General features: G+C 45.1%; 3 protein-coding genes across 3 annotated transcripts; 2 read left to right on the forward strand and 1 right to left on the reverse strand.

The window, feature by feature from the left end:
• Window positions 1-1,037: 1,037 nt before the first annotated feature.
• fbxo40.2 (F-box protein 40, tandem duplicate 2) lies at window positions 1,038-6,034 on the reverse strand (the record flags this gene model as incomplete). The annotated part of the gene is made up of 10 exons (XM_083694969.1): window positions 6,009-6,034; window positions 5,825-5,862; window positions 4,885-5,425; window positions 4,599-4,716; window positions 4,196-4,418; window positions 3,762-3,941; window positions 2,649-2,890; window positions 1,902-2,033; window positions 1,412-1,745; window positions 1,038-1,241 (listed from the first exon to the last, which is right to left on the reverse strand). The coding sequence occupies exons 2-10, from the start codon at window positions 5,825-5,827 to the stop codon at window positions 1,038-1,040; spliced, it is 1,977 nt and encodes a 658-aa protein (XP_083551095.1). The 5' UTR covers window positions 5,828-5,862; window positions 6,009-6,034.
• Window positions 6,035-6,708: 674 nt separating this feature from the next.
• Window positions 6,709-11,075, forward strand: fbxo40.1 (F-box protein 40, tandem duplicate 1; the record flags this gene model as incomplete). Its single annotated transcript, XM_083694982.1, has 7 exons — window positions 6,709-6,734; window positions 7,118-7,202; window positions 7,428-8,579; window positions 9,142-9,428; window positions 10,031-10,162; window positions 10,312-10,648; window positions 10,854-11,075. Exons 2-7 carry the CDS (start codon window positions 7,200-7,202, stop codon window positions 11,073-11,075), a joined length of 2,133 nt encoding a protein of 710 aa, XP_083551108.1. The 5' UTR covers window positions 6,709-6,734; window positions 7,118-7,199.
• Window positions 11,076-12,736: 1,661 nt separating this feature from the next.
• On the forward strand, window positions 12,737-19,871 carry LOC310822602 (apoptosis-inducing factor 3-like; the record flags this gene model as incomplete). Its single annotated transcript, XM_083694994.1, has 19 exons — window positions 12,737-12,755; window positions 13,175-13,265; window positions 13,593-13,702; window positions 13,836-13,945; window positions 14,152-14,196; window positions 14,668-14,749; window positions 14,945-15,057; window positions 15,265-15,351; window positions 15,508-15,599; window positions 15,726-15,856; window positions 16,107-16,222; window positions 16,580-16,651; window positions 17,491-17,554; window positions 17,745-17,821; window positions 18,096-18,213; window positions 18,468-18,566; window positions 18,918-18,993; window positions 19,136-19,240; window positions 19,832-19,871. 19 exons carry the CDS (start codon window positions 12,737-12,739, stop codon window positions 19,869-19,871), a joined length of 1,647 nt encoding a protein of 548 aa, XP_083551120.1.
• Between the last annotated feature and the right edge of the window lie 1,102 nt (window positions 19,872-20,973).

A 20,973-nucleotide genomic window follows, 5' to 3' on the forward strand; every position in this document is an offset into this window, starting at 1 on the left:
GGCTTGGTGGATGGCGCAACCTTGTAGCACGTTGAAAATGCTCCCCAAATTCTAATCACTTTTGTTTCACCAGGTAAACTTGTGCGCATGCTCCATAGGATGATCCTCTGTTTGACAATGATGATCGATAGTCCTATTGATTGAATGATTGCACAAGAATAAAACTGTCATTGGATGATAAGTGTTTTATTCAGATACATACATTTCATTTCATACATGATACCATTGATCAGCTGGAGCAGATTATTTACTGAGGTTTTACTGGACAATGAAACTTCATCCTGCATGTAGCAGTGCAGTATTTACTGAAAAGAGCACTAATCTTCCTCAAAGCATGCATCAAGACAATAATGTCTATTGCAAATTAATATGATAATAGTAGTAGAGTCCCCTGTCGATGATTTTTCATGCCTAAACAAGAGCAGAGCAATTCTGAAAACTCTGGAGATCCAACACCATCTCACTCAAAACAAAGATAAAACTATTCAACTCAACCATCAAGACAGTACTTGTGTATGGTGCAGAGTGCTGGAAAACCACAAAAAAATAACAAACAAATTAACTTTCATCCACAAATGCCTTCACATCGTTCCTGTGAATCAGATGGCTTATGAAGGTCATACGTTTAACTATCATGGAGCAATGAAAGCAGTATGACATCATGGCAAAGGACCTGGTAAAGAAAATATGGAAATGGATTGGACACATACTAAGAAAACCATCACATTCAGTCACTAAAGAGGCTCTGTACTGGACTCCAGAGGGGAAGAGGAAGAAAGAAAGACCAAAGATGACCTGGTGACAAACTACCAAAGCTGAGCTCAAGACTAGGCTAGGGCTCACCTGGAAATAAGCATCCAAAATACCCCAAGACAAGAAGAGATGGAGGGACCTTGTGAAGGCCTTATGAAGCCTAAGTAAGTAAGTAAGGGACATGCACATACAGTTTTATTCATAATATATATGCCTTTTAGCATGAGGCTTGGTTAGCCTCTGGGGTAGTGGTGCAGAGAGGACATTTCTTTGCACTTTATCTATTATCTGTTCCCCATGAACTGAGTGACCAGGCGTTGTCTCTCCAGGCTGCCCCCCTGGCTCTCACTCATGCTGGGCAGGGCCACAGCCTCGGTCCGGGCGGAGGTCTGGTAGTAGGGGCACACTCTCAGGTGATCTGACATAGTGGGGACGTCTGCAAAATGCCACCCCTCTACTGTGGAGAACAGGTGACTGAACTCCCACACCTATGAAGAGAGAGAGTGAGGAGAGGAGATGAGAGAGGAGGGGAGGGGAGGGGAGGGGAGGGGAGGGAATGAGAGGAGAGGAGATGGGAGGGATCAGAGCAGGAGAGGAGTGAGAGACAGGTAACAAACTGGGCAAAGACCATTGTTGTGGTAATGTCCAGGGGTCTTACTGTTTTGGCCCTCCACTTGGCCCCCCCATGTGAGTAGGTCTTCTTCTCCCAGTTTAGGGTGACCATCCCCCTCTCGTGTAGCAGAGAGGAACACACCTCCCTCATGAGGCGGGACACCAGGGCCAGCTGGGACAGGGACAGGCTGTCCAGGAAGCTCACCATGTGGCACAGCACCTCATAGGGCAGAGCACTCAGCAAGTCCTCCCCCCCTCCCCCCCTCCTCCCCCTCTTCCTGTCGGTTGTGAGGGACTCTTGTGGGTTCCTGGTGGTTTGTGTCCCCTCCCCTAGAGAGGCAGGGAGGCATGGTCGCAGGTTGAAGATGCTCAGCTCCTGGCTGGAGGGGACGGTGGTATGAAAACAAAGTAAGGGTGTCTTTTGCTATGTATTGGAGAGTTACCAAACTCCACATAAACACTGAATTATTTTCAAATAAAGTGTTTTTCACAATCATAAAATATGTTTGTAAGTAGTGATTTGAAGTGTTGCTCACTTGTAGGAGACTGTGGCTGTGTGTGTGGAGGGCTGGAACCTCCTCTGGTTGTAGGTGCAGCCGAGGTAGGCCAGAGGACACCTCTGCTCAAACCAACCATTCACACACGTCTGGATGTCTGAGTGCACATTCCTGAATCATATAAATGATAATTCAGTACACTTTCAAGTACAATACAGTGAAAATATATCTCAAGGTAGTTCACCCAAATCACAAAATCACATATTTGGTTCCTTACCCTGAAAGCAGTCAATGGACAAGGACAGACTTCAATCCTCACTTTGAAACTGTTTATATGGGCACTGTAACTAACAACTAATTGTTCACATTTTTAACCAAAAACCAATGGAAGTCAATGGACCCGAAATTACCATGTTTGAAATGTCATACTAAAATCAAAATCATCTAAATCAAGCAATTTAGTATTTTCAGAGAATTTAAGATGATTTGGTCATGATATTTCAAACATGCTAATTTAGGGTGCATTGGTTTTGGTAAGAAATGCTATCAATTAGTGGTTAGTGAGGGATCACCAAAGTGTATCATGATAATATCATATCGAGATACAATGCAATTCCCAGCCCTACCCTTAGCCCCTCCTCCCTCTGTTCACAGGTTTTGAAATAATTGGAGGGCTGATGAAGTCATCACCATCACCACTATCCAGTCCTGTCAGTTCTGTGAACACAGGGAATAGGTAGAGTACAGTACTATGGACTGAAATGGAACCAAGTAAGGGATAATCACCTGAAATGTTTGGGGTACTCTCTGCGTTGGAAGGTGTGTCCACAGAGAAAGGTGAAGGCGGAGCTGGCCTTGTTGTTTCTGGTGCTCACTCTGTCTGTCTCCAGCTGGAGGAGGAGCTTCAGGGGCCTGTCCACTGTCACGTCTGCTAGCGTCGTCTCATGCCTGAATGGCGCTGTCCGGAAGGTGTGCGTCTGCGTCCCCTCTTCCACAAACAGCCCATCTATCCCCACAGACTCACTGATCTGTGACAGTGACAGCAACAGTAAAGCTCCAATGTCTATACACTGCATTTTTTAATGCTTTTGTTATGTCAGAGTAACAACAATGTAGCACAAACTCACGTTTCGAAAATCACTTTCAAAATAAAGTTTATTAAATCAGCTTTAATTCTTTTATAGATTTTCTTCTGCTCAGGCTTCAGGAGTGCTTCAGGACTGACTAGGCGTGTATCTTTGGCGGTTGACTGACAGCCCATCTAGCCAATCAATGTTAGAGCTGGTTGCTAGCTGGTATACTAGCTACCCGCTCAACAATATCCCATTTCACAGATAATTTAAAATCTCCTGGGATATTAAGTTGAGGCTAACTTTTGCTTGCTATTAGCTTAGCTGGCTGTCAAACTCTACTGTCTACATGGATGGACAAGCAACAGTGGCTGTGTTCCAAAATGCATTTTTGTACTCTATCTAGCCGTATTTGGTCCACTCTAGATATAGTGCAAGAACGCAGGCATTTTGGAACACAGCCATTGTTTACAGTCAAGGCGGGCACATATCACTACTGCCTTATCATGATTGGAGAACATCCAACTGTCAACTGCGTTGATTGTCTGTCCCTGTATTGTTGTTCCTGTCCATATAACCCGTTCTGTGTGACAGTAAAGGTTATTTTATTGGGATCACATTACACATTACAGTCACATTACAGCAACAAGTCAGGATTAAACTATCATTATATAGTGAATGCAATCACACTTTCGTTTGGTTCTTCACGATAGCCATGATTGCTCTTCATGTCCAAGTATCTGAAATATCAGAATTTTACTGTAATTGCAAAACCTAATAAAAGAACCATTACAATGACTTGTGAAAAACCAAATAACCTCTCACTGACCTTGTGACCCATGACCTCTTTCTCTGCGTAGCCCAGTAGAGTGGTGGCAGCCTCGTCGCTCATCCAGCCCTCCTCCCCGCCGCCCAGGTCTGACGTGTCCACACCGCGCTCCTCTGTCACGACTTTGACCGACTTGTCGAACTGGTGGGTACGTCGCTTATCATGGTAGCTGGTAGGTACCTTGAAGGAGACAGTGACAAATGAGAGTAGAATACTATAGGCTCTTTATTGTAAAAGATGGAAAATTGCCTTTGGCTTCACCTAAGAAAAGAATGGTGAATTGAAAAAAAGTAGTGTCTTGTGCCAACCTCAGTGTTCACGGTAGGCATTAGCCAAAATCTCTGTGTGTGCGTTTCAATTTGGATATGTTGCAATGAATATTATGACACTAATGAGCATCACAGTACCAAGCAGTTCCCTTTAAACATCGTCACCTTAAAGGAGTGCAGGGTCTGGACAGGGATGGGCTCCAGGCTTCCATAGACAAAGTCTCTCTCCCTCGGCGTGCAGGCCTCTATCTGTCCGAAGTTGAGTAGCATGCGTCCGTGGTGCACCAGGTACATGTTGAACTCCCGGCCGCTGACCTCTTCACGCAGGCGGTCCAGCACCCCGTCCTGCCATGGTGCCAGCCCCTTTTTGGTATAGTCTACTGGGGCACTGTTCCCCACTGCCCCCCCTGTCTCTGGGTGTCTGCTCTCTGAACCTCCCTGCTCCTCTCTTCCCTCTCTCCCTTCTCTCCCTGTCACCTCCTCTCTCCCCTTCTTCCCCTCTCTCTCCTCCCCAGGTTTGGATGCATTTTTGCAGCCCCCTTTCTCCATGCTGAACATCCTCTCCCACCGGTTGTATTGCTCTGTGCTGATGCCTCCGCTGCTCACCTCCTCCACTCCATTCTTCCCTTCTTCTCCCCGCACACTGTTCTCCCCCAAAGTGGGTGAGGGATCTGTCTGTGGGAGGCCTGGGGAGAGGACATAGAAGGAGGAAAGGAGAGGAAAGAGAGAGAGGGGAGGGAAATTAGAATGAACAGTAGAGGCCAAGTATTGGAACAGTTAATTGTAATGTTGATTTTTATTGTATTTTAATTCTGACGAAAAACTGGCTATTTAAATATAGCCCAAAAGTTCACCTCCATCATGTGTAAGGACCTCATTAATGTGGCCTCCTTTTGCTCCCTCTTCTTCTTTCTCCTTTTCCTCCTCCATCAGCTCTGGATACAGGGTCATCATTTTCATTCGGGCATAAAGCTGTCTCTGGTCATCCAGAGCCATGGCCAAATCCAGTGCCTTCTCCTGTCCTGCTACCTCTTTTAGTACGTTCTCCTGCAGGGCGCTGTGTCTATATGTGTGTGAGCAGTCAGCCGGCCAGCGAATCCACTCCATGGAGCAGCACACAATGCTTGCAGGACACACCTGCAGATGAGAAGCTTGCCATGATCGGGGCATTATACCTGGGCACCCATAGTCTCTGTTGAGGCATGGAACCCTCTCATTGGGGCAGAGCAGCGCATGCTCCTCCTCTTTGCACAGGTGGAAGAGGGCGCCACACAGCAGGCGACAGGGGATGATCACACAGGACACAGAGACCTCCACTGGGGCTCTGCAACACCGGCTGAAGCAGCTCTCACAGTGACGGTGCAGACGCACACCAGAGGAACGGGAGCGACGACTCTGAGCGGAGAGAGAGAGAGAGAGAGAAAGAGAGAGGGAAAGAAAGAGAGAGAGGGATAGATAGATAGATAGAGAAATCATTAGAATTGGCCATTGCACCATAATTATAAAAGTAAATGAAACTGTAGCATTGCACATGTTTCATGGTTTCTACAGGCATACAGGTGCTCTAAACATTAGTGTGGGTTTTCTGAACATAGATTAAGCCTAGTCCTGGACTAAATCACACACAGAAGTATTAGGCTTAATCTATATCCAGGAAGCCAGCCTGGTATTGGCCAAAACACAAACAATGACATTTAATTAGTATGAGTAATTAGTAGAGTAAATCAATGTAAAAAAAAAAACTAAAACATTCTGGCATATTGCAGGGCTTGACATATGTGAAGTAAAACATACCATTATTTTATTGTTCAGTACACATTTCGTTGACCTTCCTGGGGGTGTAGAGAAAGGTTGAAGAAACACATAACATAATAAAGTTTAAGCTGTGCAATAAATCTAAACACATCAAACCACCAAAACAAAACAACCTGCATCAGAAAGTATGTGTGGCTTGTAGTTTATACTGTTGTATGAGTACCTGAAAGAGGGAACCATTTCCTTCGTCTTCTTCACTCGTGCTTGGTTGAAAGATCAAGTCTCAGTGTGTGTGTGTGTGTGTGTGTGTGTGTGTGTGTGTGTGTGTGTGTGTGTGTGTGTGTGTGTGTGTGTTATATATAGACCTGAGTGCAGATTGAGAAATGTGTAACGCAGCCTGTTCACAAACATAGTTGGGTTATAGAGTCTAGGTCAGCTGAGTTAGAGGAGAGCTCTCATTCTACCACCCTGGGTTCTAACTCTGGGATTGACCATGAGCCTGAGAACTTCACCTGTGAGTTTCTCTAAAGGAGACAGTGTCCTGACTGTCCTCTACTGGGCATTTATTGGGTAGGAATCACAATAAAGCTTGAGTTTCCTCACTTTGTTTTCCCAGTTCAAGACCATTTGACCCTACTCTTTGACAGTTCTTGAAACCCTGGCAAGAAGACACACTCTTATGATTGCAAACACATTACTACAGGTTATTATATCCACTTTCTAATACTTACACATGTAGTGTCCTGTGATTGTCTTCTATCCCATGTGTTGGGACTGTAACCTGACTCCAGTGATCTGAAGACCCACATACTCACCATGTGAACCAGAATGCTGCTCTATATTTAACCCAGCCTAGTCACTCATGACAGAGAGGACTGAGAGACGTTAGGTTTTAAAGCTGGACTTCAGAGGACAGAAGGAGGAAAGGATCTTCTGCATTAGCACCCTGGTAAGAGCTATGACGACAGGTTAGAACTTTTGAGCCCCACTGCATTAAATAGCTGTAAAACTAAGACTATGGATGTCACAAATCAAGTTCAGTGTGATTATAGTGTAGATATAGTCTTTCACTGGTAGTGGCTTCCTCTTTCTCAAATGGTATGCCTACAGTAACCCTGAACAGTAATCTACTTTGCAAAATGATTTGGACATTTTATGCAAGCTGCAAGCAACTAATCAGTTGTAACAGTTCCAACTATATGTAACAATATATTAGTTACATAACAGAGACTATAACATAACCTTCAGGGGTCATAGGTCATGTGGCTGTTTAATGACTGTGCTATTTCTGTTCTGTTGTTTGTTGTGGGTTTTTCCACTGGCACCTCCAAGCTTTGGACCAGGTCTCTCATGAAAATAGATTTTTAACCCGAATGGATAACAACTTTAATGACACACTGACAAAGCTGTGAACATGGTAAGTTAGAGGAAAGACTTTGTGAAGTTTCGTATATTCAACTATCACTGGAACAAAATAGTGACATTTACATTAATGCAATTAATAAAATATAATTAAATTAAATACAATTTAATTTATATAAATATAATATAAATAAATAAAATGAAAATATCTCAAATCTATCTTTCCCTCTCTCTCTTTCTATCCCTCTCTCTCTTTCTCTCTCTCTCTCTCTCCGCTCAGAGTCGTCGCTCCCGTTCCTCTGGTGTGCGTCTGCACCGTCACTGTGAGAGCTGCTTCAGCCGGTGTTGCAGAGCCCCAGTGGAGGTCTCTGTGTCCTGTGTGATCATCCCCTGTCGCCTGCTGTGTGGCGCCCTCTTCCACCTGTGCAAAGAGGAGGAGCATGCGCTGCTCTGCCCCAATGAGAGGGTTCCGTGCCTCAACGCAGACTACGGCTGCCCAATCACAATGCTTCGATCCTGGCTGGCTCCCCACCTACAGGCCTGTCCCGCCAGCGTTGTGTGTTGCTCCATGGAGTGGAACCGTTGGCCAGCAGAGGACGCACAAGCACACACACACACCGCCTTGCAGGAGAACCTAGTGAGGGAGGGGGCAGGGCAGGGAGGAGGGCTGGACCTGGCCATGGCTGTGAGGGACCAGGACCACCTGTTTCACTCACTGAAGATGAAGAAAATCTTCCCTGAGCTGATCGAGAAGGTGGTAGAGGAGGAGAGAGGGGAGGAGAAGAAGGAGGAGGAGAAGAGGAAGGAGAGGGAGGAGGGGAAAAGAAATGCCCTGAAGGAGGAAGCAGAGGGAGCTGTGGGTGGTGTATCTCTCCCTAACGGGGTGAATGAGACCCCAGGATCCGAGGGGGCCTGCTGGTTGGGTGAGGAGAAGGTGCTAAGCCAGGAGGAGAGGGAGGAGCTGGCCAGGGCCACGGGAGTGGACTCAAAATATCTGGCGAACTACAATGCCTGGGAGCGCATGTTCACCATGGAGATGGGAGGCTGCATGCAGGCTGGCAAGGAGGCAGCGGGTGGGGCTCAAGGTTCAGGGGTTAAGGGTCAACACTTGGGTACTCTGATGGAGGAGGAGATGAAGACACAGACACTGACCACCACAGGGGCACAAACACACATGGACACACATGCACATGCAGACAGCCTGTGTCTTACCTCCTCATGTCCACCTGGAGGCCCAAAGTGGGAGTTTGTGTATGGTCATCTGGAGCCTATGAAGATCATTACAGTGCGCACGTTTAAAGTCCCCACCAGCTTTAGTGCCAAGCATGGGCGCATTCGCAACCCCAACCACTTCAAGCGGGTGGGGTGCAGTGTGGACACCAGTGACCTTGGGGTGGCACTAGAGGACATGCCCTGCTGGGAGGAGGTGCAGGTGAGGGTTCAAACTACATCCTTTGTAAATACAGTCGACTCCTGATGTACAGTAGCCTACAGTAATGTTTTTATTTAACCTTTATTTATCCTGGTTAGTCTCATTGAGATAAAATCTATTTTTCAGGAGAGACCTGGTCGGGATTGGTTAGGGACATTGTGCAGACATTGAATAAGAAACCCTGAGGGGCCCGTAAATTAACCTCTCCCTAAATACACTGTCAAAAATACATGTACTGCATTGTGGTCCTATGTTGATCAGTTGGTAGAGCATGACACTAGCAAAACTAAGACTGTGTGTTCGATTCTCATATATACAAAAAAGTATGCACTCACTGTACTGTAAGTTGCTTTGGAAAAAAGTGTCTGTTAAATGGCATATATTATTGAACTGGAGCATGCAGATATGAAGAGAAAGTTAGAATTGTGTATTTATATTGGGAGTGATAAAAGTATGCATTTACTCATGTAACTTCCAGTGCTGATGAAAGGTCAAGGGTGAGAAAGTAAGGACAGTAAGGTGAAACAATAATGTGGTGTAAAGTGTTGCATTTGCCCTACAGGCCACCCTGCTGTGTTCTCTGGAGAAGGAACTGAGGGGTCACCTCATCGCTGAGTCCGTCTTCACAGACGCTATGTTTCAGGATCAGGGGACGCAGACCTATAACTTCCTGTCCGTTCCGTTCGGGCGTGAGGCTTCTCTGGCTGACTTGACAGCGGACAGGCCTCTGGAGCTCCGCCTTCAGCTGCAGACAGAGAGCGTGACCAGCAGACACAACAAGGCCACCTCCGCCTTCACCTTCCTCTGTGGACACACCTTCCAGCGCAGAGAGTACCCCAAACACTTCAGGTGACTGTTGGCTCCCCTTTGTAATGTCCTTATGAAGCAGCGTTATACAGTTCTACACTAGAATACACAGTGCCATGCGTAAGTAATGGGACAGTGAAGCACTCCTGGCAAGCCTAAGGTGTTTTCAGCCTAATAACGGCTTCCTTGAATCATTTATTTGGTCCTAATGTTGACAGACATCAATTGCAGACTCCGAAGGCAAATCCAAAGCCTAGAATCAATACTAGACATTGACAGCTCTCTTATGCCTGCAAACATGTTTTGGAACACACCTGACTAACCAGAAACCCCTGTCAAGCCAATTGTCACATTACTTTTCGTGCCCTGAAAAAGAGGGACCATGCATAAAAAGTGGTGTCATTTCTATATGGTGAAACCAATATGTACATCATAATTGTTTGATACAAATCCAATGTTTTGGAGTATAGATAGAAAATAAGAAAAAAATCTTCACTGTCCCATTACTTACTGAACACAGGGCAATAGCCAATGCTTTTGTTGATTGGCTGTTAAAAGCACCTTGAGATTTGTATACATTTGGTTTTGGAAAATGTGCTTTACACATGAAATTAACCATTTCCTGTCATAACATCATCATTCAGGAATGTGCACTCAGACATCCAGACGTGTGTGAATGGTTGGTTTGAGCAGAGGTGTCCCCTGGCCTACCTCGGCTGCACCTACAACCAGAGGAGGTTCCAGCCCTCCACACACACAGCCACAGTCTCCTACAAGTGAGCAACACTTCAAATCACACAAAAAATGTTACGTTTGTGAAAGATTGTATTTTGTAAATCATTCAGTGTTTATGTGGAGTTTGGTAACTCTCCAATACATAGCAAAAGACACCCTTACTTTGTTTTCATACCACCGTCCCCTCCAGCCAGGAGCTGAGCAGCTTCAACCTGCGACCATGCCTCCCTGCCTCTCTAGGGGAGGGGACACAAACCATCAGGAACCCACAAGAGCCCCTCACAACCCACAGGAAGAGGGGGAGGAGGGGGGGAGGGGGGGAGGACTTGCTGAGTGCTCTTCCCTATGAGGTGCTGTGCCACATGGTGAGCTTCCTGGACAGCCTGTCCCTGTCCCAGCTGGCCCTGGTGTCCCGCCTCATGAGGGAGGTGTGTTCCGCTCTGCTACAAGAGAGGGGGATGGTCACCCTACACTGGGAGAAGAAGACCTACTCACATGGGGGGGCCAAGTGGAGGGTCAAACAGAGGGTGAGTCCGCCAAGATGGCAAATATCTCTGAATTACTGTTGCTTTGTGCGTGTGTGTGTGTGTGTGTGTGTGTGTGTGTGTGTGTGTGTGTGTGTGTGTATGTGGCTGGGTGGGTGTGGGTGTGGGTGTGTTTTCCTCTACAATACCTTCTCTTTTCCTCTCCTACTCCTATCCCCTCCTGCCCACCCCCTCCCTCTCTCCCCAGGTGTGGCAGTTCAGTACACTGTTTTCCTCAGTGGAGGCGTGGCATTTCAAGGATGCTCCGTCCATGTCAGAGCACCTAAAGGTGTGTCCCTACTACCAGACCGAGCCCAGGACCGAGCGCATACTCCTGCCTCGCCTCGGAGAGAAAACATTCACATGCACAGACAACAAGGCCCCCAGTCTGGTCAACATGTTCCAGAAGAATACAATGATTTTGGCTTAGACCAAATGTATTTGTGCTGCAACCTACCTAAAGCGTTTGAAAATACAGTATCAATATTGAAAGAGTAAACAAAACCCATGTTAGGATACCTTGGTAGGCAGTAATAATCAGTTGAAATGCTGTTTTTCTCAGTCTGTAAATGTTCCATTAAACAAAGCATTATGTGTATCTTCAATTTGTCTTTATAACATTCTTGGAATTCCTAGAATACAACTTATAGTAGACAACTCTGTTGTCTTGGAGGATTTGGTCCCTTTATTGTGCCTATACAAATATTCAATCCCAAAATCTCTGTCTCCTCCTACTGGTCCTTGCGTGTGTTGGTGAGGAGATCTAATACACAAGTAGACTATTTTATGTGGATGTGATCTTGTGGTAAATCGAATGAAAAGTCCTAACTGTCCACAATGTGCATCTAGGCTTAATTAATTTAATGCTTGTGCGGATTTTCTATCTTTACAATGTAATTGTTTCATGTTTGGACGGAGATATGGAACATTATTTTCATCTGACTAACAACAAGCTCACTGACAGGTTTTTGAAACGTTCTTACACATTGTGCTTAATAGCCTTGAGTGACACCGTGTGGTATGGCTCAGTAATTACAGTGGTTTACATGCACCTCGCGCGTGTTGCAGTTTGGCATGCTTGTGCGGATAACCTTTCTCTGACCTTTTGTCTTGGTAAATTGAATAGCTTCACTTTCAGTGCTATTTTAGATGCCATACATATTGCAGGACAATAATATGCGCTTTTCTATTGCAAGTTAGAGATCGTGAAAGCGAAAGATATATTTTGATTTTGATCTAAAATGAACTGTTTCCATATCCATGTATTTGGCCCGCCCTTCCAATTTAATGAATATTCGAGTTTATTGTGTAGCCTATATGAGTAATATGTGTAAAATATGTCATCATTTAGGCCTATGGGCCAAAAGATCCGAGCGCATAAATGTCCCATAAATCTAATCCTAGGCCTTTAAGCGCGCTACTCTCAAGTTTGGATTTGGACAGTGTATATACACCCAACCAGTTGAAACATTACTTGTAAGGACGACTGCCCCCAGGTTTACGCAAGTTGTGCATTGTCACTTGTGGACGCGTCCATGCATTGTCACTTGTGGACGCGTCCATGCATTGTCACTTGTGGACGCGTCCATGCATTGTCACTTGTGGACGCGTCCATGCATTGTCACTTGTGGACGCGTCCATGCATTGTCGGTTGTTGCCTCGTCAGCGATTCTCCACTGATTATGCTGCTGTTGTGCCTCACAGAAAAGCATGCTCTTCTCTCGAACAATAACCTGGACTGAACTCTATGCAAATCACAAACCATACCGGATCTATAAGTCAAAATATTCCATACATATTCTTTGTCTAAGAATACGCTTCATTTTGGAATCTTTTGTTTGTTTGTTCCTCAACTTTTACCCACTGGTTTTTTTACCAGCCTGTCAAACCGTCAAGGGGCCGAGGGATGAGGGTTGGAGCTGGCTCGGTTACCGGGGTAACGGACTATCCTATCGCGATTGGTGCATTTAGGTGATGAGCAGAAAGTCCGTAGACAGAGTCGAAGAGAAACTTTAAGATAACATAATTAAATTGTTATCACATCGTTGAGGATTATTGAGGGTCATCGTTTATTATTGTTGAATCAGAGGGATGTCTGGAAGGAAACCACGTGAGTATTGTTTCCATATTAGAAAACTGTCATGTGTAATTATGGATAGCGGTGCGTAAAAGGAACCCATCACATAGTGATGACTCCTGTGCTTGCATTCTGTGTCATGCAGATGTTAAATTCCCTTTTGGTGTAGCCTAAGATTTAATTTTGGTGTGTTTTACGAGATGTATTTGAGAAACTCTTGCCTATCCTAGTTAAATATTTCTCACATTTTGCCTCAAAAGAAAACATTAGCATTACAATGCTATATAGTGTATATAGTTTTTCATGAAGTAGATGCACATTCTGTCTGCATGCCGCATGCATCAGCAACAATGCCTAAAGTGCACCCAAATAGGCTACATCAATGAGTGTGTGTGTGTGTGTGTGTGTGTGTGTGTGTGTGTGTGTGTGTGTGTGTGTGTGTGTCATCATAGACCCTAGCGAGTCACCGGACATCGACTCGGAGGAGACGCCTGAGGAAGTTACGGAGGTGGTGTGTTTGGAGTCAGCACTACAGGATGGACAGTAAGAGAGAGGGAGGGATGGAAGGAGAGAGGGAAGGAACAGGGGGATGGAAAGGGGGAGAGATGGAATTATGGATTATGGTTATGTTGTGGAAACAGAATAAACAAGAGAGGGAAGGAAGCCAACTGAATTGAGTAGTCTTGGGTTAGATTAATTTGGGACAAATGGGAGACAATGTTTTATTTTACGGAAAACAATTAAATAAGGGGACAAGATCAAGAAGTGGCACTGGCTCCTACCCATGTGCATATACTCATTGGTGTGTGTGTGTGTGTGTGTGTGTGTGTGTGTGTGTGTGTGTGTGTGTGTGTGTGTGTGTGTGTGCAGGATGATGGAGGTAGAGGTGGGACATCAAAGTGTGCTGCTGACCCGCAGCGATGGAAAATACAGCGCTGTCGGCAACCAGTGCACACACTATGGCGCCCCCCTCAGCAAAGGTGGGGAAGGACAGTAGCAAACACTACTACTTTGCAAAAATAGCCTTTGAAAGTAAATGTGTATTAACACTAGTTTATGGTAACTGGTCGCACTGAAACCTGATCTCTCTAGTTGGGTTGTGTATGTGTGTAGGGGTTCTGTCAGGTCACAGGGTGCGCTGCCCGTGGCACGGAGCCTGCTTCAATGTCCAGACAGGAGACCTGGAGGAGTACCCTGGCATGGATTGTCTACCCTGCCACAAGGTAGGCCAGAGAGAGAGAGAAAGGGGGAAAGGTGGAGAGAAAAAGAGGGAAAATCAGATGGAAAGAGAGAAAGCTGAGACAGAGGCAGACAGAGAGAGAAAAACAGATGGACAGAGACTGGTAGACAGACAAACACACAGACAAAGAGAGAGCCTGGTAGACCGATTGTTGAAGGTTGTTTGACTTTGTTTAATTCTCTTTTGAAGGTGAAAGTCGAAAACAACAAAGTGTATGTGTCTGTAAATAAAAAGGTAAGCACTACGCTTTCAACATAGTTGCTTTAATATCTAACTTTTGACTTTCAGTCTGCCATTTTTGTGCCAATTTATTGTTGTTTTGCTGAATCATGCCATTGTAATTGTAAATATTAATTGAATTAGAACATACAGTACACTGTATGAGAGTTAAACTTTATGTGTGTCTAATCTGTGAGTCAGGCCAGAATAGTGGGTCACGGCGGCTGTTTAGTTTTATGGGGGCAGTGCAGGGTCATCATGGCTAGAAACACTGGTATTGTTTATTTGTTGGTTATGTTGTCTCATGAAAATTCCAAAAGCTTCAGGTTAGACAAAAAGGTTTAGGAACCACACATGATAAAAAAAGATAAATGTTACTGCGCTATAGATTGCATTTATAAAGATTCTAAAAGGCTTCAGGACAGTTGAGGGCTACAGAAGTCACTTCATGACATGTAATGTGTGTGATGTTCTGTATGTGTGTAGGCCCTGAAACAGGCCAAGAGGATAAAGACCATGGGAACCAGAGTACCAGGAGTCATACACACCATCATACTGCTTGGTGGAGGTGAGGACGGGGCTCAGCGGCTCAATGTGTGTGTGTGTGTGTGTGTGTGTGTGTGTGTGTGTGTGTGTGTGTGTGTGTGTGTGCATGCATACGTGCGTGCGTGCGTGCAACCGTACGTGTGAGCAATCATGCATGCAGGCGAGTGTCTGTGTTCTTGCATGTTTGTGATGGTGTGTTTTCTCTCTGTAAGCGCAGGGTCTGCTTCGTTGGTGTGTGCGGAGACGCTCAGACAGGAGAACTATGGTGGCAGGATCATCATGGTCACCAGAGACGAACTCCTGCCTTATGACAAGACCCGCCTCAGCAAGGTACTGTAGAAGTATGGTGATGTCCTGTTGCATATGTAATGTTTTGTAGTAAAATATGTAATATATGTAGCAGACCCTTTTATCCAAAAAGACTTACAGTACAGTGAGCGCATACGTTTTTTGTATATGGTCTTAGCAGGCCATTGCATTCAGTGGTGACTGATGTTCAACTTATATGGTTAGTATTGACTATCTGCACTTCCTCAGGTAATGAATGTGGAGAGTGACAGTATCCTACTAAGGAAGATGGAGTTCTTCCATGAACACAGCATCGAGGTGTGGCTCAGGAAAGAGGTGAGGGTTTCCTTAGTCTCCTTGGTGACCATCCTGTTGCAATTACTGAACCAACAATGTTAGATTGATTAGTGATTACTTCAATGAGGGAAGAAAGCATGCATTTTGTGCAGTACAGTGTTGTCTAAAATTCCCTGTGTCTTGTTGAAATGGCAGGCACTGTCATTGGACACAGATAAGAGAACAGTAACATTTGATGACGGTTCAGTCCAGGAATACAACCAGCTCCTTATCTCCACAGGCTGCAGGTACAGTACAGAGTCGCGCTATCTGTTGTAAGACAATGGGTCCACACACCACAGAACGTAACTTTGATTTAGAATGGGAATGTCTACTAATTGTAATTCTATGATCTGTCCCACGTTGCCCTGTAGAGCGAAGGGTCTGGATTGCCCGGGAAAGGACCTGGAGAATGTGAAGATGCTGGAGACTCCAGAGGATGCCAGGCAGATCCACACTGCCTGCATGGGCTGCCGCATCGTCATCGTGGGCACCTCCTTCGTCGGTACGTACAGCCATACTGTATGACCATGGGACCACTGTCCCCAACGGTGCACCATTCTGTGTCACTTCAGTTCCACTATAACTCACTCTTCTATAGTCTTTCTCTATCACCTTTAACTTTTTTAAACGCTTTAGTTCTAAGTTGATGAGAAAACTTAAGCAACACATAATTTACCAGCACATTTTTGCTTTTAATCATTACCTTTTTGTTTGTTTCAAGTCTCTCCTTTTTCTCTGTGTGTGTCCTGCAGGCATGGAGGTGGCATCTTACATGACAGACAAGGCCTCTAGCATCACAGTGATTGGCAGCAGTGAGCTTCCCTACCAGAAGACCTTGGGACCAGAGATCGGCAAGATCACCATGACGGTGAGATAGGAGAGAGGGGATGGGATGAACAGACCTTATGTCGACCTCTGTTGAACAATGAATGAAATTAAATTGCTACTCAATTAAATTAAGTGTTGTGAGCTATGGTAATACATCAATCAATAATTTACTGTTGCAAGCCAGTACTTGTCTTGGCTCCTGACTATTTCACTACATTGTTGACTTGCCAAATAAGACTCTTGGCAGAAGATGTTGGCAGCAGCAGAAAGTCTGCACAGTTGTTGAAGCTTTCACTTGTCTCTGTCTGTCTGTCTGTCTGTCTGTCTGTCTGTCTGTCTGTCTGTCTCTCTGTCTCTCTGTCTTTCTTTTCACCCCGTCCTGTCCCTGTGTTTACAGATGCTGGCGGAGAAGCATGTGACATTCTACATGAATGACAATGTGACCGAGGTCCGTGGAGAGAATGGCAAGGTAGTGTACTGTGGAGACACCTTTGATACTCTGTTTATTCCTAAACACCACACTCTACAGTGTGATACTCTACAGTGTGATACTCTACAGTGTGCTTGCAATATCGAGTATCTCCACAGCTGTCAACTCATGACGTATTAACTTGCATTGCATACAGAGGGGTCATGCCCTTAGTGGGCACAAAGTCATGTGCCCCCTCAGATTTTCCTGTTTTACAGATTTTCTGATTGACTATTAATTACTGAAATTATTTTTTAAGCGTACCTTTATCAGAATTATTTATAAAAATCTGTGTCAGCGTTTTTTGCGGAGGGGGCACACTGACTGGACCAGGCAAAGAGTACCTCCCCTATTCTCCCTAGTAAGTGGTTGCTTCCCAGTTGCAAAGCAAAGGGATGCCAAGGCAGGACGCTAGGTAGTTTAGTGTGTGCAGTATCGTCAGTTACGGAGGAGGAGAGAGACTGTAGAGTGACGCACACAGCATTTTGTTTGATTTGAGCTGCCGGTGGGCAGGAAGTACGTTTGTACATGACTTTGATCTAGTTATGTAGCCAATTGATTCCCTCTTGGGGAATGATTAAATAAAAACAAAATGTTTAGTCTTTTCTCTGTAATACTAGCCACCTCAGCATTGTATGAAGCTGGCTCTAGCCAGGTGTTCAAAAAATTCAACTTTTTCCAACTTGCTACCTCCCCCTGTTCTTCCTCCCGTACTTTGTGCCCCCTCAAAAATAGTGGTTGCATGATTGCATATACAGTATATATAAGTGTGTTTGTGTGTGTGTGCTTGCTTGTGTGTGTGTGTGTGTGTGTGCGTGTGTGCGTGTGTGCGTCTGCAGGTGAAGGAGGTTGTACTGAAGAGTGGGACGGTCGTTCCTGCTGATGTTTTGATCGTTGGAATCGGTGCGTGCACGACAGGGCTCGCACGCAATGATCATATCTGTGACCGTACTACACAGCCTCATAGAGACAAGATGTACATCTTGTACAAGATCCTTTCATGTCAGATAAAGATCCTTTCATGTCAGATAAAGATCCTTTTCTATGCCTTTTCTCTTTGAACTGCTCATTCTTTTCTCTTTACTCCCTCCAGGTGTCATCCCTAACTCTGAGTGCTTGCAGGGCAGCACGATAGTCATGGACTCTAAGAGCTCAGTCATAGTGGATAAGGTCAGGCCCCCCTGAACCAATAAGATGGCTGGGTTTCTCTGTGGTTGTAGCATGTGCCAACTTTATTTATTGGAGTCAAAGCCACCATGCAGAATACTAGGGAGAAGTAAATAACGATCATTTAAGCACACTTCTGTGCAACTCATGTACAGAATATCCCACTCGTTAACTAGACTGTTATGGCTCTATCTAGGCCCTATGACAGGGTGTTAACAGAGCTTGTTTTTTTTTTTTTTAGATGAGTGTTTGTTTATGGCTCTTCTCCCTCCTGTAGTACATGCGGACCAACATCCCTGGGGTGTTCTGTGGGGGAGATTTGGCCTCCTTCCCTCTGGCCATGGCCAAAGACCAGAGAGTCTCCATCGGACACTGGCAGATGGCACAAGCACATGGTAACTCTAAAGAGAATATGGTTGCGCTTTGTGCAGGTACCCTCAGGATGCATGCCTAGTAACCATGGTTTGTGCGTGAATATAATCAGTTTGTTGACATGGCATATCATTGTATTCTATGCTATCTCAGGATGCCTAGTAACCATGGTTTGTGCGTGAATATAATCAGTTTGTTGACATGGCATATCATTGTATTCTATGCTATCTTTTTCCCCCACCCATCTGAAATGTTTTGTGCACTGATGTTGAGGTAGGTAGGGTAGTCGCCCTGAACATGCTGAATAAGCCTACTGAGCTCAACTCTGTCCCCTTCTACTGGACCGTCCTACTGGGGAAGACCATCAGATACACAGGTAAGTACCTCTGATTCACTCAGTCAAATACCCATCTGAACACACCAATAAACACATTGAGATACACACCTGAACACACCCGTAAACACATTTAAATACACCACAATATTGTATACAGGCAACACTTAAAACACTGATTATAAAAGAAAAGGACAGCACAATATGATATAACTTTATCTTCTCTGGGGTAATTTAGAGAGCATCATTTGGAGCATACAAATGGAATTGTATACATCTCCCATATCCTATACAGACAGACATGCAACAAGTACAATCACACAGAGCCATCAGATTATGTACAGCTGCCAATGAGACAGGAATGAGATGTCTGTGTATGTCTGTGCTGTGCAGGCTATGGGGAAGGATACACTGAGATGGTGATGAAAGGAAAGATGGAGGACATGAAGTTCTTGGCCTTATATGTCAAGTGAGTCAACAAAAAAACAGCATTGATCTAAGGCCCAATCACTGTGAACATAGTATGACTGTGTCTTTTAGGTCTATTGCATCACTCATAGCTTTGTGCAGAATACAAACACACACACATACAAGTCCTTTTCTCTCCACAGAGATGATGAGGTAATAGCAGCAGCCAGTCTGAACTATGACCCTGCCGTTTCTGCAGTCGCAGAGAGGTTTGCAGCTGGAAAAATCATCACAAAGAAAGAGGCTCAGTATGTGACTCCCCCATCACCTACTCTCTTTCTTTAATATTATATCTATTTCCTTTCTGTTTACGTCAATCTCTGTTCACTGTATTTGCTGTTTCACTCCACCTCTCTTTCATTTGCTCTAGGGCGAGACAGACATGGAGGAAGAGACAGACAGACAGACAGACAGACAGAGACCAGACAGACAGACAGACAGTGACCAGACAGACAGACAGACAGACAGACAGACTGACAAGCATTCAGGCATGTATGCAGACAGACAGACAGACAGGCAGGCAGACAGACAGACAGACAGACTGACAAGCATTCAGGCATGTATGCAGACAGACAGGCAGACAGACAGACAGACAGACAGACAGACAGACAGAAAAACTGACAGAAAAACTGACAGAAAAACTGACAGTCAGACAGTCATGGTTCTTCTGACACCTGTGGTCCTCTGTGGCTCAGTTGGTAGAGCATGGTGCTAACAACCCTTAGGTTGTGGCTTTGATTCCCGCTGGGACCATATACTGAAATGTATGCATTCACTGCAATGTAAGATGCTTTGGATGAAAGCGTCAGCTAAATGGCATATATATTATCTTATCACAGATCAGATGACCTGAGCTGGCTGAAGCTGAAGCTGACCTGATCATCCCTCCTTCCATTCATCCGCCACATCATCAGTTCATCTCCTGTACACTCACAGAATGTCCTCCCTCTATACCACACTCCTCCTCAGACATCCTTCCGCATCCCCCTCTTGTTTTTCCCTCTTACGGAGAACAAGGGTTTTGAAGACATTTGGTGCCTCAATGGAAATATTCAGTTGATCGGAAGGGGACCCCGTCACTTATGGCTTCTGGCCACAGCAGGATAACACTAAGCAGTTTATGTCTACAGTACACTGTTCTGATACAAGTTGTGTAGAGGTCATATGTATTATACAGTATATGATGCCATGAGAGGGGGGTGGGATCAGTGCCGCTAAACCACAGATACCTCAGACACAGAGCTTTTTTTTTTCTTTTTCTTTTTTTGGGGGGGGGGGGAGTCCGATTTTTGATGGATGAGTTATTTTTTACTTTTCTGAACTCTACACATCATGTCCTCAGGTTGATGTAGAAAATATCTTACTTCACATTTTGATAACGGAAGGAACCATCACAGCTAGATGACTGTATCTGTATACTGATATGAGAGTGGTGTAGTCTGCCTTTAAGCATAGTTTGCGGTCCGTGGAAGGGCTTGCTAGGGAGACCATGGCCAGGGTGCCGGAGCGCTGGAAAAACACTGGCGACTTTAATGGCCACTGTGGGGGGATTAGGAGAACAGAGGGCGAGGGGTCGGGTCATTGAAGCAGGGATGCTGAATTAGGCAACAGTAACAAAACAGAGTTGAGGGAATAATAGGCCCGGACAAACAGCACACAAAGAGACAACCCCAAACCCTTACAAAAGAACTGCTGCGCTTCTCTCTCTTTACCGCTCTCTTTCTCTTACACCTGTCTCTCTTTGCACCTCTCCACCTCTCTTTCTGTGGCCTCTCTCTGTCCATCCACCTTTCCCTCTCACCTTTGTCTTTCTCTGTATCTCACTCCACCTCTTTACATGCCTCTCTCACATTGTCTATGACTCTCTCTTTCAACTGCCTCTCTCACATTGTCTATGACTTTCTCTTTCAACTGCCTCTCTCCACTGCTTTATCTCTCTTCATGCCTTCTTACATCTCAGTTCCTCTCCTGTACAGTGCCT

This window comes from Argentina silus (genome assembly GCF_951799395.1).
Source record: "Argentina silus genome assembly, chromosome: 2".
NCBI lineage: Eukaryota > Metazoa > Chordata > Actinopteri > Argentiniformes > Argentinidae > Argentina > Argentina silus.